The sequence below is a fragment of the Trichosurus vulpecula genome, chromosome 6 (assembly GCF_011100635.1).
Source record: "Trichosurus vulpecula isolate mTriVul1 chromosome 6, mTriVul1.pri, whole genome shotgun sequence".
NCBI lineage: Eukaryota > Metazoa > Chordata > Mammalia > Diprotodontia > Phalangeridae > Trichosurus > Trichosurus vulpecula.
Genome location: NC_050578.1, coordinates 46276947 through 46294472, shown reverse-complemented (window position 1 = coordinate 46294472; position 17526 = coordinate 46276947). Strand labels below are relative to the sequence as shown.

At 39.4% G+C, this 17526-nt stretch overlaps 1 protein-coding gene across 2 annotated transcripts in view; it reads left to right on the top strand.

Annotated features, from left to right (window-relative positions):
• Positions 1-17526, top strand: part of LOC118853422 (glutamyl aminopeptidase) — a 126254-nt gene that overhangs the window by 25801 nt on the left and 82927 nt on the right. For both annotated transcript variants that reach the window (XM_036763508.1, XM_036763507.1), the window contains exons 2-3: positions 1763-1904; positions 6739-6870. In XM_036763508.1, coding sequence (XP_036619403.1) covers positions 1763-1904; positions 6739-6870 — 274 coding nt within the window. The remainder of the gene's footprint in view (positions 1-1762; positions 1905-6738; positions 6871-17526) is intronic.

The window sequence follows — 17526 nt, the reverse complement described above, 5'->3', positions numbered from 1 at the left end:
AGTTCAAGTCTAGCCTTAAACACTTACTAGCTGTGTGACCCTGAGCAAGTCACTTAACTCTCATCTGGAACCATCAGCAGTTTCCTCACCCATAAAATAAGCTGGAGAAGGAAATGGCAAACCACTCCAGTGTCTCTGCCAAGAAAACCCCAAATAGGGTCACAAAGAGTTGGAAATGACTGAAAAATGACTCAGTGACACTTGCAAAGCATTATGTGATACAAAAGTTAAGTATGGCACAGTTTTTACTCTCAGTAAATTTACCATCTCCTAGGAGACATAAGTCAAAGTCACAAGTGACTTGAGTACAATTCAGAGTCCAAGCTGCAGCATTTGATGCACAGTCCTACAAGAGTATGGTGGAAGGATAGGTTACACTTTGGGTAAAGGGGACCAGGAAAAGCTTAAAGAACAAGGTGGTATTTGAACAAGCCTTTAAAGGTTTGGTAGATTTTTGACAGATCTAAGAGGGAAATCTAGGCAGAGCACATGGCATAGGCAAATGGAGAAATTGACAGGGCACATTTAGGGAACAAGAAGCAAGTCCAAACTGGGTGAGGTATAGAGTATATAGAGGAGGATAAAGAGCACAAAAGATGGTTTGAGACAATTTTGTGGAGGGTCCTGATTAAGAAACTAAGGAGCTTATTTTTTATTTTGTAGGAAATGGGAAACCATTAAAGATTTTTGAGCAGGGGATGTCCTGAACTAGGGTGATGGGAGTGAGAATGGAAATCCAATCCAGTCCAGTCCAGTCAACATTTATTAAGTGTCCTCTATGTGCCAGGCACTGTGTTAAGCCCTGGGGAATATAATAAAAAGAAAGACTGTCCCTTCCCTCAAGGAGTTTACAGTTTAATGCGGGGAGACAACATACAAAAGTGGAGGGGAGGGTAAAGGTTACCCAGTGTGGGGGTATCTTGTTCCAAAAAGTTGAAATAAAAAATGAGCCCAAAAATCCAGTTTCTGACCTCTAAAAAGGAAGGCATTGGGAGGAGTTTGGTGCTCCATCCTTGACCCCTTCAATCAGAGTGAGGAGGAGGATGAGGGAGGTGATGGCAATCCAGGCTTGAGTCAGTGGTAATGTTGATGAAATTAGAGACGAGATTAGAGCTTAACCTGGGAGGAATGAATTTTATGGGGTTGACCAAACTTGTCTGGGCAATAGATTCAGAGTGGAATAAGAAAGGAGATGGCACATGTAAGAAATACTTTGAAAGTAGAACATGCAGGATTTGGCAACCGATTGAATGTGAGATGATGCAGTCAAAAATGAGGTGTTTGGGTCTGAATGACTAGGAGAATGTGGGTGCCATTAATTGAAACAGGAAAGTCAAGAGGAGAATCTATTATGGGGGTGCAGATGACAAATTCAGCTTTGACTACGTTGAGTTTGAGGTATCAATAGGACACTTGAGTGGAGATGTACGTAGGCTAGTGGGAGCCTGAGACTGGAATCAAGGACAAAGTTCAAGGGTGGAACTTTGGCAGTTATCTGATAGGCATTTGGGCAGGATTAAGGGCACAATGATCTGGATCTTTGGCTTCATTATTGTGGGAAACTCCCTGTCCATGGCCACACATTTACTATGTATAAGGCTATGATTTGAACCCAGATCTTCCTGATTTCTAAGCTTGTCCTCTATCTAGTACACCAAGTCACCTAAGAATAAAGTTTATGTCATTTGTCTTCTCTAGGGAGGTGAACCATGGGATCTTGAGATGAGTCAACGTATATTTTGTTTGGTTGTTTGTTTCTTAGGAGCATTGCAGCTACAGATCATGAGCCAACAGATGCACGTAAATCATTTCCTTGTTTTGATGAGCCCAACAAAAAAGCAACTTTCACAATATCTATCGTCCATCCAAAAGAATACAGTGCAATTTCAAATATGCCAGTAGAGGTGAGTATGCAAACAACAAAATAAAAAAACCCATGAAGACTGCCTGGATATAAACCAAGAGGGTTCTCTAACCTTGCCTGCTAGGGCTTTAAAATTCTTCAATGTTTCATTGTATCCATAGACTTGTGAATATTCTCTCCATTGGTTTAGATTTTGAATTGATTAAATAACTAATTAATTAACAAAAAGACATTCATGAATTCCTATTATTTGCCCAATAGTCTATTAAGTACTAGGGCTACAAATACAAAAGTGAAGCCCCTGACATCAAAAAGATTATATTATAGTAGATGGAGATGACATATGAAGGGGAATCAATGAGCGTGTTTTGGTTTGGAAATTTACAGAAATTGTGAGTGGAGTCATAGTGTAGGAGATTGACACAGCCATTCTAGGACCAATGGCGGTAATGATTTGATTGTAATTTCAGAATCTTCAAAACTTAATATTAAAAATCATTAATATTAAATTGATTAAAAGAGCAGTATTTTACAGGTAAGACAAAACATTAGAGGAATTCTTAATCTGATATGTGTGGGATGAAAGATCCTCACCAATTAAAAGTTAATAAGGAGCCATCTCAGGGTGGGAACAGAAATAAATTTTATTCAGTTCTCGAGAATTGGGCCTCTCCTCTAGAACGCATCCAGCAAGGGAGGCGCTTTACAAGGGGCAAGGCACCCATAATTATACCTAACAGGAGAGAATTCCCGCCCACCTCTGACCCTTCTCACCATTGGCTGGGAGGTGGGCTTAAGCTAGACAAAGAACCGGGAAACTGAGGCACAAAAACTCCAATTCCCACTCCCTTAGTTAATGATTACAACTGAGGTGACATCTATAAATCTAAAGAAGGAGAATAGGATGAGGGGAGGGGGAGACCCTCTCCATTCTTCTACAGTACTTTTACAGTAAAGGAAAACAGGTCACAGTGACCCTATTCTTACTGAGCAAATCTTTAAACCAGAACCAGAAGAAAGAACAAAGTTTCAGGGTAAACTTTCCCAGGGGCTGAGCCATCAGATTCTCATGGCCTCAGAATTTTTTTTTTACTTTTCTATTTCTTGATTTTTAAACATTTCTTAGTATAGATATAGACATATATTTATACATATCTTCCCTGTGAAGTCTTTACATTTTATTTACCTCACACATGATAGAATTTCAATTTCAATAGATTTCAATCTATTCTTACTAAGGTTTTAGCTTTCCTGAAGCTACAGTTTTTTGGTTCCTCCCCCATGTAGGGGAGGTTCTTTGGAACCAACAGAATCTACTAAATCAGTGGGTTTTTTTTGCTGATCTGAAAAGATCCTTTCCCCCAGCTTAACAGAATGTTAACTGACAATTATGGAGTCTGTAGAAAAAAATAAAATCCATGACCCAATATTCTTGTTTTTGAAGCAAAATACTATTGATGGACCTCTTTAAAAAATTACAGATTAAATACACACATTATACACACATATGTGTGTGTATACACACATATGTATGAATTAACTCCTCATCTAAAGACATAAATACACGGGATTTAGTACTGAAAGGCACCTTAAAGCTCATCTAGCATTTATTATCAAGTAGCATTTACTAAAGGTTATTATGTGCCAAACACCTTGCTAAGAGCTAGAAATACAAAACAAATAGAAAGACAGTTTCCTCCATCAAGGAATTTACATTCCAATATCAATTCCATTTAGGCAAGGAAAATGAGCTTTGTCCCTATTAGGCAATTGATTGCCCCAATGACTGGGAAATTTGCCCAAGGGTGGGAGCCATAAGGCACCATTGACAGAGATTTTATTCCCATAAGGCAGTGGTCTCCAAACTTTTTTAATCAGAAAAAAAAGTTTGAGTATGCACCCCAAACATAGCCATGTTTATCTACAAATTGACTGTCCACCACCACCACCACCAAAAAATATGTGAGGGTAGGGGTGGTGGTGGTCTTACTTTCCATTTGCACCATCTGAGGGGCACCTATTCCAGTAATCTGGGCAGGGGGGAAGACAATTGGTAGGATGGGGATAGTAGACCACCTGGGAAATGAATGGTAAAATACTTTTTTTAGTCCTAGGAATTCCATCACCTCTCAGCATTCCTTGCCCTGAAAGGATGGCTTAAAGGATGGGAACACTTTGAAAGGGACAAAACTAGGGAGATAGGCGCCTAAACCACAGTTTGAGAGCCATGTTTTCTTAGGAATGTCTTTGCCTTCCCCTGTTTCTAGGATTTTTCTTCCCCTGGAAACTTTGTCATCCCAAGCTGCTTAAAATTTCCCTGGGGCCAGGAGGTGAAGAGGTTTAAGCAAAATGATAGGCAACCATAGGTTTCTAGGGGTGCTCATGACCCCAAAATATCGACATGCCGGGTCCTGGTGAAAGAATTCGACTCCAGCCTTCTCAGCCAAGGGAAAAGACAAAGTTTATTAGGGATTCACCATATTGGGTTGTCTTAAGAAATCCTACCCTTTGTGACGCCTGTTTTCACAAGCAGGCCAGATTCAATCTACTGCTAGATTGAATCTGAGCATCTTCAGGGAGGGAAGATAGAGATTATATACACAAAGATTGTGGAAGGGATGGAGGGCTGGTCTGGGGTGACTAGAGGAGGGGTTTAGGGAAGGTCTTGAGGAGGAGTCTAATGGGACCAGGATGAGGTCAGACTCCAGGAAGCAAGAGAATGGGATTAAGGGAGGGAAGTAGCTGAAGGCATGGATATTGATAGTATCAAGGGTGGAAACTAGCTGTGGACAACAAAGGGCAAGATAGAGATTTGGGCCTAATGATATTGTAAGGCTTATGGCCTTAGGGGAAGGCCAGATCTAGTTGGAAGATTCAAGGAGAGTTCAAGGGGGCTCCCAGAGACTGTATCACAGATTCAGGGGGGTTCCCAGAGACTGCGCCCTCATCAGAGGGAGTAGGGTAGGGTGAACATGGGGCCAGGGTTCACCTGGAAGGATCAAATAAACTAAACCCTTATTCCTGTTTAGTACTTCTCTGCAGTCATGAGACCATGATCCCCTGCTCTGGAAGAGCCCTGTCAACATCAGGGGAGCCCAAATTTCAACAGCATGTCTGAGAAAGGTCTGCACTGAGGACAAAGTGAACAGACCATTGAGAACTGTGGTCCTTGCTATGACTATAAACCCTGATATCTATTTCCTCCTCCATAAATGAAGAGTGTTAGACAAAGCTGTCTTCGAATTGCCTCAGACACTTACTAGCTGTGTGACCCTGGTCAAGTCACTTAACCCTGTTTGCCTCAGTTTCCTCATCTATAGAATGAGCTGGAGAAGGAAATGGCAAAGCACTCCAGTGTCTTTGCCAAGAAAATCTAAATGGGGCCATGAAGAGTTGAACACAACTAACTAAACAATAGACAAGGCTGTCTCTAAAGTTCATTCCAGCAGTAGTGGTCTGTGAATACATGGGATTTGGATTCCATTTGACTACATACCTCAATATCAGTAAGAGCCTTCCTTAGTGACTTTGAGCAAATAATTTACTCCATGGTCTTTGTTGAAATCAAGAAGTTAGATGAGATGATCCTTAAGGACTCTTCCAGGGCTAATGTTATGTTTTCAGGGATTGGGGTTGAGGGATTGGTTTCAATCCTTCTGTAAGGGACAGGACTAATGCCAGCACCTGTTAATTTGGGTTCTATGTTGGGATGAAATCAGATATTGGTAAGTGATTGAAAAGTTTAAAAAAAAGAGACTTAATTTGTCCTACCAAATGCAGCAAGGATATGCAAAAAGGATACATATATAGTGATGTATAGTTTCTATAGATTAGAACTCCCTCCTCCTTGGCCCCCTCATCTCCATATGGAAATGAGCCTGGTCAGTAAGGCAGATATTGTGATAGGATGATCTTCAGACATGTAGCCAGTCAGAGAGGGCACTGACTCCATGTAGGTGGGAACCTTTTATTTCCTTATATGACCAGAAAGCCTTGGGCCAAACAAGTCTGGGGGTGGCTTTGCTGCTTTTTAAAGAAAACTACTGTCTTCTGAGGGGAAATAGGGAACCCTGATCGTATCACAAACCCTCTTTCACTCACTCCTCTCTCCCCATGACATTAGGGAAATGATGACATGACTTGCAGTTGACTTTGACTTGAGTGAGGGAGGGCTGTGCAAGGTCACCAGGCTCACTTTCTCCTCCAGAGCCATCCGGGTCCAGTGGCCAGATATTCATCAGGATGACTGGAGATGGCCACCAGGAATGACCCCCTTGCCCTAAATTCCCAGTAATGAGGTTCTGAGGATGTCACATATTGAAGAAACAGCTGACCTAGGTGCCTAATTTATCAAAACAAAGTCATTTTTAAATCAACATTAAATATTGTTAGATTATAATAACCAAAGTTGGCCCTGAAGGAAACCTATGGGAATGTATCTTTGCAGAAGTGGAGGACTATGGATGTGAAAATCCAAATATATTTTCAGATTAGGCTATAAGTTGGCTTGTTTTACTGAATTTATTTTTCTAATTAAAAAAAAAGTACTTTGTTATAATGGATGACTCTCATACATTATGTCACACTGTCTGTCTATGGAAAGACAATAAAACATTTGAGCCATTTACACTTCATTTTTCCTTAAGAAACCATTGTCTTGGGTAGTGCAACCCTTCGGTATCAGTAGTGTTCATTCTTGATATGACAAATTGAAAAAAATTCTTGTTCCCTATAATATTTTATTTATTAGATGTGTTCTTCCTTTAATTTGGGTAAGGAATTTCTTATTAGAGATATACAAATGAAAAAATATTGGTCTGATCTAGGCATAAATGATGATAACAAAAAAACCCATGACTTTTCATTTTCCAAAGAAAGAAGAGCAGGTGGATGATGAATGGAACAGAACCATTTTCATGAAGTCTGTCCCAATGAGCACCTACCTGGTGGCCTTTGCTGTACATCAATTTACGAGTGTGGACAGAACTTCAGCTAGAGGAATTCCTGTAAGTTACATTTTTATTTATATTTATAATTTATATTAAAGGTTATATTTTAATATCATATGCTTGGGGCAGGGGAATGGAATTTTCTAACTTTTTCTCTTTTTCATTCCTTTCTTTCCTTGAGAGTTAGCTTTGCACAGAGAGCCAGGAATGCTAGTCACTCAATGGTGTCTGAGTTTGCTATGACGAACCCGCTTTAAAGTTTAATTCCAGGGGGCACAGTCTATGACTCCTAAGTGTTACATGTAAATCATCAATCAAGCCAACAATCATTTATTAACTGTTTGCTATGTACCAGGCACTGTGATAAGTGCTGGGAATACAAATACAAGCAGAGAAGAAGACAATCTCTGCACTCAAAGAGTGTATATTCTTTTGACAGAAGAAGACGTCTAAAAAGATGCTGAAAAGTGGGATTGTGTTGGGGGGTGGGAGAGAAAGACATGGTAGAGAAAGTCTAGAGATTCAAGAGCAGTTCTGAAAGAGGAATAAAGATATGGCTGGCCTGGATATTTTCCCTAAAATGGAGAGGATCTGGGAAGAAATAGACAAGCAGAGGAACATCTCCTAGAAGCAGAGTATAGTAGGCTTCCAGTATGAGAAGTCCAGGAACAGGATGACCATAACACAGAAATTGATAATCAGTCAATCAGCAAATATTTGTCAAGGACTACGTGTGCCAGCCACTCTCCTAGTTAGTAGTGACACAAAGACAAAAAAGAAACAAACATAGCCATTTAGAAATTTACAGATATAGGACATGGCAGACAAACAAACGTGTAATTAGAAAAAATAATTGTATTTTTGTATATTTTCCCAGAATCTGGTACCATGCCTCATATACAAGAAATGCGTAATAAATGTTTGTTCAATAAGGCAGTGAGTCCTATTAGAACTGAGCATTCTGAAATTTGGACATAGGACAAGAGTATCTCTTGCTACCACTGAGGGAAAAGAAAGGGTATTTCCCAGCTCCTTGTGAATCTGAGTCAAATAGAAAACTAGGATACATATTCATGTTATAGTCATGCATATTTCCCTAAATTTTACTATCTGCTCCTTACTGCTTATATTTGGAACCCATAGTAGAGGGGTCTATCCAGTGTCCCCATAGCATACATTAAGCACAGTCCAATGTGGGTATTAGCCATGAGCAACTGTCCTCACTCAGGTTGTTGTTCAGTCATGTCTGACTCTTTGTGACTCAGTGGACTACACTGTTCATGCAAATTTCTTTTTGGCTAAGATGCTGGAGTGATTTGTCATTTCCTTTTCTAGTGAATTAAAGCAAACAGAGGTTAGGTGACTTGCCCAGGGTCACACAGGGAGTAAGTATTCATTCTTGCTTTTCAGTCGTTTCTGACTCTTTGTGATCCCATTTGGGGTTTTCCTCGAAAAGATACTGACTCTGTTTGCCGTTTCCTTCTCTAGCTCATTTTACAGACAAGGGAACTGAGGCAAACAGGGTCACACAGCTGGTAAGTGTCTGAGAACAGTTTTGAACTCACAAAGATGAATCTTCTTGACTTCAAGCCCAGCACTCTGTGCACTATGGTGCCACCTAGCTGCCAGTAAATATCTGAAGCTGGATTTAAATTTAGGTCTTAGCAATCAAACTACCAAGAAATTATTTTATAGAGCTAAAAGAAATAATAACAAAATTCATCTGGAAGAACAAAAGGTCCAGAACATCAAGGGAACTAATGAAAAGAACGCAAGAGAAGGTGGCCTAGCCGCACTAGATCTTAAATTGTATTATAAAGCAGCAGTCATCAAAACTATTTGCTACTGGCTAAGAAATAGAGTGATAGATCAGTGGAATGGGTTAGATACACAAGACACAATAGTCAATGACTATATCAATCTACTCTTTGATACACCCAAAGAATCCAGCTTCTGGGTTAAGAATTCACTATTTAACAAAAAATGCTGGGAAAACTAGAAAACAGTATGGCTGAAACTAGGCATAGATCAATATCTTACACTGTATACCAAGATAAAGTCAAAATGGGTACATGATTTAGATATAAAGACTGATACTATAAGTAAAGTAGGAGAGCAAGGAATAGTCTACCTGTCAGATTTGTGGAAAAGGGAAGAATTTATGACCAAACAAGAGACAAAGAATAATACGAAATGCAAAATGGGTGACTTTGATTATATTAAACTGAAAAGTTTTTGCACAAAGCGAATGCAACAGAGATTAGAAGGGAAGCAGAAAGCTGGGAAAAAATTTTTATAATCAGTATCTCTGATAAAGGTCTCATTTCTAAAATTTACAAGAACATAAGTCATTCCCCAATTGATAAATGGTCAAAGGATATGAACAGGCAGTTTTCAGAGGAAGAAATTAAAGCTATCTATAGTCATATGAAAAAATGCTCTAAATTGCTATTGATTAGAAATGTGCAAATCAAAACAGCTCTGAGGTGCCACACCATACCTACTAGATTGGCTCACATGACAAAACAGGAAAATGATAAATGCTGGAGAAGATGTGGGAATGTTGGAACACTAATGCATTGTTGGTAGAGTTGTGAACTGATCCAACCATTCTGGAAAGCAACTTAGAACTATGCCCAAAAGACTATAAAGTCGTGCATACCATTTGACCCAGCAATATAATTTCTAGGTCTGTATTACAAAAAGATCATAAAAAAGGAAAAAGGACCCACATGTACAAAAATATTTATAATAGCTCTTTTTGTGGTGGCCAAGAATTGGAAATTGAAGGAATGCCCATCAACTGGGGAATGGCTGAACAAGTTGTAGTATATAAATGTAATGGAATACTATTGTGCTATAAGAAATGATGAACAGTCAGATTTCAGAAAAACCTGGAAAGACTTATATGAACTGATATGTGAAGTGAGCAGAACCAGGAGAACATCGTACACAGTAACAGCCACTTTGTGCAATGACTGGCTTTGATAGACTTAGTTCTTCTCAGCAATGCAAGGATCTAAAGACAGCTCCAAAAGACTCATGATGGAAAAAACTATCCACATCCAGGGAAAGAACTTTGGAGTCTGAATGCAGATTGAAGCATACTATTTGCTCTCTTTTTTTGTTTTTGTTTTGTTTCTTCTTTCTCATAGTTCTTCTCATTGGTTCTAATTCTTCTTTACAACATGACTAATGTGAAAATATGTTTAATATGAATGTATAACTAGAGCCTATATCAGATTGCACCCTGTCTTGAAGAAGAGGGAGGGGAAGGAGGGGGAGAAAATTTAAAACTCAAAATTTTATTGAAAATATTTATTGAAAAATAAATAAATTAAAAAAAATAAATTCAGGTCTTTCTGACTCCAGGCCCAGTGCTCTATCCACTGAGATATCTAGCTGCCTCCTTCAGAACTGGCTTTCCCATAAGCATATTTCCCATGGGCAAGTGTCCGCACTCAAGTTACACTACTTACCCTGGTGGTAAGTGCTCCTTTGAGATGACCTCCAGCCCCAGTAAAGGGCACTCCTAGTAAATATCAGTGTGTGGTGTGAAAATGAAACACCGCAGGGAAAAGCAAGACCTTTTCTACCTTGTGCTGGTCATGCAGATGATTGCCATGACCTTTTCCTTGCTTAATATAGCAATGAGAACCTAATTTAAGATTATTCTTGGCTTTCATTGCACAACAGATGTGTCTTCTTTGCTAGCTAGAGCTCTTCTTCTCTAATTCCATTGCATCTACATCCATTACCTATTGGATTTATGGTGAAATGGACTCTTTATAAATTATTTTCAGTTTGCCATTGAAGACTTTCCTTCTTTTGGGAATCTAGGCAAAGTTAAATGAAAGGCTTAGAAATCATAGGAAATAATTATGGTGATGTATTATATCATATGAAGAGGCAGTTAGGTGGCAACAGCGGATAGACCACCAGGCCTGGGATCAGAAAGACCAGAGTTTAAATCTAACCTCAGACACTTCCTAGTCAAATCACTTGACCCCTGCCTACCTGCATAAAACTGGAGAAAGAAATGGCAAACCACTTAAGAATCTTTGACAAGAAAACCACATGGATAGTATGTTTCACACAGAGTCGAACACGACTGAATGACTGAGCAACAACAAATATCATATGAAAATCATATTCCTAATACCTAAGATGAACAAAGAAAGAATGTTACCAATATTAGTGTTTATAATGGGAATAAGTAATGGTTTAAGGATGATGGTGGAAGTTGCAAATCAAAATGGATGGATTTTAGGTGAAACCGTATCTCCTCACTTAACATTAATCATGGGTATTTTTTTAAAAATTAAATTAAGTTTTTTTTGTTACGTTTCAAGTTTTGAATTGTCTCTCCCCTTTTTTCTCCACCCTGCACTAGAGAAAGCCACCATTTCATGCCCACACACCCACACACAAACATACATACATACACACATACATATATACACACATATATTTAAAACCATACTGTGCACACTTCTATTAATCTCTTCTTTCTCTGGAGGCAGATAGTATATTCCTTCTTAGGTCCTTTGTAGTTTAATTGAATATTCATAGTATTCAGAATAGCTTAGTTGTTCAGTTATCCTCTGATCAACGTTGCTGTTATTATGTACAACATTCTCTTGGCTCTGTTCATTTCATTCTTCATTATTTCCCATGGGGCAGGGGGATTATTCTTTGTCGGTTTGTTTTCTGGTAGTGGTCATGAGCTGATGGCGACTCATCCTGGCTTTCTCACCTGGTGACCCAGTTAAAAGCCTACAATAGGTGCCTCCCCTTTCTCTCCTCTCACTATCTCATTAACCCTCACAATCCTGCCTCTGACCTCATCATTCCACCGAAATTTCTCTTTCCAAAGTTACCAGGGATCTTTTAGTTGCCAAATCCAATGGCTTTTTACAATCTTCGTTCTCCTTGACCTCTCTGCAGCATTTTACGTTGTTGATCACCCTCTCCTCTTTGATGGTCTATTCCCTGTAGGTTTTTAGGATGCCATTCTCTCTTTGTTCTCCTCCTACCTATCTGACCATTCTTTCTAGTCTTCTTTGTTGGATCCTCATCCAGATCATGCCTTCTCACCATAGATGTCCTACAGGTTTCACCCTTGGGTCTTCTCTTTTCCCTAATCCATTAGCTCCTATGGATTCAATTACTTTTTCTAGTTGTTTCTCAGATCTATCTATCTTGCCCTAACCTCTCTGCTGACCTCCACTCTTGCATCTCTAAGGGTCTTTCAGACATCTGAAGCTGGATTCCAGTAGATATCTTAAACTTAACACATTCAGAACCAAACTCATTATCTTTCTCTTCCACTCCTCCAGAACCATCTTTTCTATTAGTGAAGAGGGCAGCACGATCCTCCCAGTCTCTCAGGCTCACTTCACCCCTCAATATCCCTTACTCCCACATCTAATCTGTTGCCAAAACCTGTCAATTTCATTTCTGTGACATCATTCAAATTCACCCCCTTCTCTCTTCTGACACTGCCCCCACTCTAGTGCAGACTGTCATCACCACATGCCTGGATTATTGCAAGAGCCTGCTGGTGGGTCTGCCTGCCTCAAGTCTCTCCCCACACTAATCCATACTCTATCCACCAAAGTGATTTTCCTAAAGTGAAGGTCCAGTCCCCAACTCAATAAAATGTCACTCCCCTACTCTATAAACTCCAGTGTCTTCCTATTGCCTCCAGGATCAAATACAAAATCCCTTGTTTGGCATTCAAGGACCTATATAACCCAGTCTTGTCCTGCCTTTCCAGTCTTCTTAAACCTTACTCCTCACTACAGACTTTGAAAATGGAGAAATTGGGAGGAAGAAATAATCTTGAGGAAAATATAGAGAGTTTATACACATTGAGTTTTGAGATAACAAAAGGCTATCCAAATGAAGACATCTAGCAGGAAGATGGGATGTATTGTAGAAAGGAGTAAAATTGTGTAATGGAATCTGAGAGCACAAGCATAGACGTATGTGCCCAGTTGTAAAGTAGGATCAGTTCACTAAAGAAGGGAGAGAGAGAGAGAAGAGAGGAGAGGAAAGGAAAGGAGGACCTGCATTGTTCCACTAGAACTGGCCAGCTGGGCCCCCAGTGGGACAGCCCATATTACTCACGTGTTGCTGTTTGTCTTTTGTTCTTAAAGAGGATGATAGCATCAGGAAGGTGATGTCATGACTTGCAAGTGAATTGGATTTAAGTGAGGTGGGGCTGTGCAAAATCACAAGCCTCACTTTCTCCTCCAGAGTCAACTGAGTCCAGTGGCAACATATAAATCATGACAACTAGAGATGGTCCCACTATAGAAGGGTATAAAAAAAAGAAAAGAGGATGTCTAAGATCGGAACTTTGAGTAATCAATAAAACTACTGCAGAAAGTAGGAGGAAGAAGAGGAGTCAAAAAAATTTACTAATACGGTAAATGGGAGAAACACAAAAACAACAACAAAAATTCTTTGTCACACAAGCAAAGACAGTAGTAATTTTGAGAAAGATATGTTCTAACCTCTCCCAAATGGCTCAGGGGAAAGAAGGGTAGCTGGAGATGATAGAGATAAGAAAGAGCCTAAAGAGCCTAGAGAGACATCGAGACAAGTGAGCAGGCTTTCAGGGGGATATTTTGGAATTGAAAGTAATGGGGGTGGCAGAGCCAAGATAGTGGAGAAAAGGCAGGGATTCACCTGAGCTCTCCCCATATCCTCTTTGAGGATCTTTAAATAATGCCCAAGATAAATTCTGGAGTGGCAGAACCCATAAAAGGATGAGGTGAAACAATTTTCCAGCTAGAGACATCTGGGAAGGTTGGTAGGAAAGGTCTGTTGCACCAGTGTAAGAGTAAAGCACAGTATAGTGCAGGCTGTGCTAGTGCACACTGAGCCCCCACAAAGCCCGAACAGGCCTTGGGAGTAATTGGATCGGCAGTGGTGGTGGCTGCTTCCAGAGCTTTCAGACCACAGAGGGTAAAGGGGTTGAACAACTGGTCAGAAGGAGACTATAGGGGTCTTTTTACTGGCACTGGGGGCAGGGCTCTGTTGCTTTGCCCATACTCAGATTTGGATCACAGTCCTGGATGGCAGTTTGAGGGTGAGGAAGGGCACTAGCACAGCAGAGCTTGCAGCCAAAGGGGAGCAGGGATCCTCATCACAGTTACAGGACAGGAAAGAGTGCTTGTGGTTGCTTACAGCCAGAGCACAGGCCAGGAGAGTAGTAAACATATCTCTCCCTAGATCATAACACCTTAGAAGAACTGAAAACTTACAGGTCCCTGGAAGTATCTCTGAAAACAGCTGCACAAAACCCCTGAAACTTAGGACATTACTTCATCCTGGAAGTGGAGCCCCACTTTAACAAAGAATTAGAAGTTGAGAAATAGGCTTAAAAGTTAAGAAACAGCAACAGAATAAAAAATTATGACTATAGAAAGTTACTATGGTGACAAGGAAGATCAAAGCGTAAACTCAGAAGAAGACAACAGAATCAAAACTCCTACAGTCCAAACCTTCAAAGAAAAATATGAATTGGTCTCAGACCATAGAAGAGTTCAAGAAGGATTTTAAAAATCAAGTAAAAGAGGTAGAGGAAAAATTGGGAAGACAAATGAGAGTGATGCAAGAAAATCATGAAAAAGAGTCAGCAGCATGGTAAAGGAGGCACAAAAAATAATACTGAAGAAAATAACACCTTAAAAAACAGAATAAGCCAAATGGTAAAAGAGGTACAAAAATTCAGTGAGGAGAAGAATGCCCTGAAAAGCAGAATTAGCTAAATGTATAAAAGATATACAAAAATTCACTGAGGAGAAGAACTCCTTAAAAAAGCAGAATTGGTCAGAGAGTGAAGTGAATCCTTTCTGGAGAGGCAGAGATATCAGAGAGGGACACCTACCTACTTGGTCTAGGGAGGCAATGAGGTAAATTCCAGCTTTATCAAGTCTTTCGATAGTTAGACTGTTTCCTTGTCTCACAAAATCACTGTACTGACTCCTTGAGGGAACTGAATTTGGAAATAGGAATACTTCCTGTGATATCAGAGAGAAGAGGAACTTTATGAGGTCACTCCTTTTGAGTAGTTAAAGAGTCTTCTAGTTCGAAGAGGTCGTCTAAGCCAGCTCATTTCTGGACAAGAATTCCTTCTCCAATATTTCCAACAAGTTAGCATCTGAGATCAGCTGTCTGGGCTTTGATACTCAAGGCAGACCACCTACCTCCTGCATATCTACTCCAATCCTCTCTAAATTGAGATCTCGTGAGAAACTAAAAGTGATTTCTTCTACCTGAGAACTGCAAAAAAAAAAAAAAAAAATAGGAAACAACTACAGACAATAGAAAACAGGGGCCCGGAACTAAAACTAGGGTCTACATATCTCCCAGTCTAACCAAGGGATTCACATAGACCATAGCCCACAAAAATACTTTTTCCTTTGCAAAATCCCAGGGGTGGAGAGTTTGGAACTGCTAGGGTGCTGAGGTTTCAGCTCTAAACCTCAAAAATCCAAAGAGGCCTAATCCCAGGATGTTTAAGACTGCAAGAACCCAGGGAGTTGAAGATAAGAGGGGGCCTGGGCCTGGTTGGTTATGCCACCAGGGGTCATAGCCTGGGCCTAGTACAAAGCTTCAGTTCAGAACCTAAACCTAGAGAGGTAAATACATTAAAGATGAAAACATCAACCAGTATCAAATCTAGAGATCCTCGAAAAGAAGAAAGCAATTCCATAATAACTCTAAACATAGATTCAAAGGAAAAAATGGATTTTCTGCAAGGACTATGTGAATTCCTAGAAGAAATGAAGGAAGAGGTAAAAAATGAAATAAAAGAACTGGAAGAAAGAATTGGAAGTAGAATAGATAATTTAGAAGAGAAAATGGTAAGCCTTATGCAAGAAGTGGAGTCCTTGAAAACAAGAATAGATCAAACAGAAATCAGTGACTCCATAAGACAGCAAGAAATATTAGAACAAAGTAAAAAGATTGAAAAACTTGAGGAAGAAAATGTAAGATATCTGGTAACAAAAACAACTGACCTGGAAAACTGGTCAAGAAGAGATAATATAAAAATTATTGGGCTCCCTGAAAACATTGATATAGTAAAAAGCTTAGATCCTATATTTCAAGAAATCATAAAAGAGAATTTCCCAGGTTTATTAGAACCAGAAGGCAGAATAAATATAGAAAGAATCTATAGGTCACCTCCACTAATAAATCCCCAAATAAAAACTCCCAGGAATGTCATAGTCAAAATTCAGAACTCCCATGTCAGAGAGAAAATATTACAAGAATCCAGAATGAAGCCATTCAAGTACCAAGGAATTACAGTCAAGATCACACAAGACCTAGTAGCTTCAACCAAAAATGAGAAGAAATCTTGGAATTCAATATTTAGAGAGGCAAAAGAGATGGGCTTACAACCAAGAACAAACTACCCTGCAAAACTTGGTATAATCCTATATGGGAAAAAATTGACATTTAAAACAATAGAAGATTTTGAAGAATTTCTGATGGAAAGACCTGAGCTGAGTAAGAAGTTTGGAATACAAACACATGAGTTCAGAGAAATCTAGAAAGGAAATGAGAGGTTATTTCATGGAATCCTGGGTAGTATGACCTGATGCCACGTGAAATAAGCAGAATCAGAAGAATTTAAAGCAGTAAAACAACAATGCAAAAAGAAACAACTTTTGAAACAAGCAACTCCAGAAAGACTTGAAAGTAATCCTTCAGACAAAGGACGACACAAGATGGAAAAAGCATACATTTTAAGACGTGGTCACTTTGTGGATTTAATTGTTACAACTCTCTACCCTGTTCCACCCCACCTATCCTTTTTGTATTCTTTGTTTTAAATTAAGATTTATTATTTTTAGTTTACAACACTCAGCTCCACTTAATTTTGAGTTCCAGATCTTCTTCTCCCCTTCCCTCCCTCCCTCCCCAAGACTGCATGGAATCAGATATATCTTCTAAATATAACTTCACATTAAACTTATTTACACAATAGTCAAGTTGTAAAGAAGAATTATGACCAATGGAATGAATCACGAGAAAGAAGAAACAAAACAAAACAAAACAAAAAAAACAAAAGAGGGGAAAAAAAGGAGAGCAAATAGTTTGCCTCAATCTGCCTTCAGACTCCATAGCTCTTTCTCTGAATGTAGATAGCTCTCTCCATAGTGAGTCCTTTGGAGTTGTCTTTGAACCTTGTATTGCTGAGAAGAGCCAAGTCTATCAAGGTTAGTCATCATAGAATCAATATATCTGTGGTTGTGTATGGTGTTCTCCTGGTTCTGCTCCTCTCAGCATTATATCATGTAGGTTTTTCCAGGTTATGAAGTCCTTATCTTTCCCTATTTCTTGTAGCACAATAATATTACATTTATATACCACAACTTGTTTAGCCATTCTGCAATTGATGGACATCCCCTTCATTTCCAATTCTTTGCTACCACGGGAAGAGCTGCTATAAATATTTTTGTACATACAGGTCTCTTTCCCCCTTGTGTGCCCTAGAAGTGGTGTTCCTGGGTCAAAGGGTATGCACATTTTTATGGCCCTTTGGGCATAGTTCCGGGTTGCTCTCCAGAATGGTTGGATCATCAGTTCACAACTCCACCAACAACGTAATAGTGCCTTTTTGTGTTTTTAAATGGGAGGAAGAAAGGGAGGTTAATGAAAGGCAGTGGGAGTTAGTGATGTGATAATAGT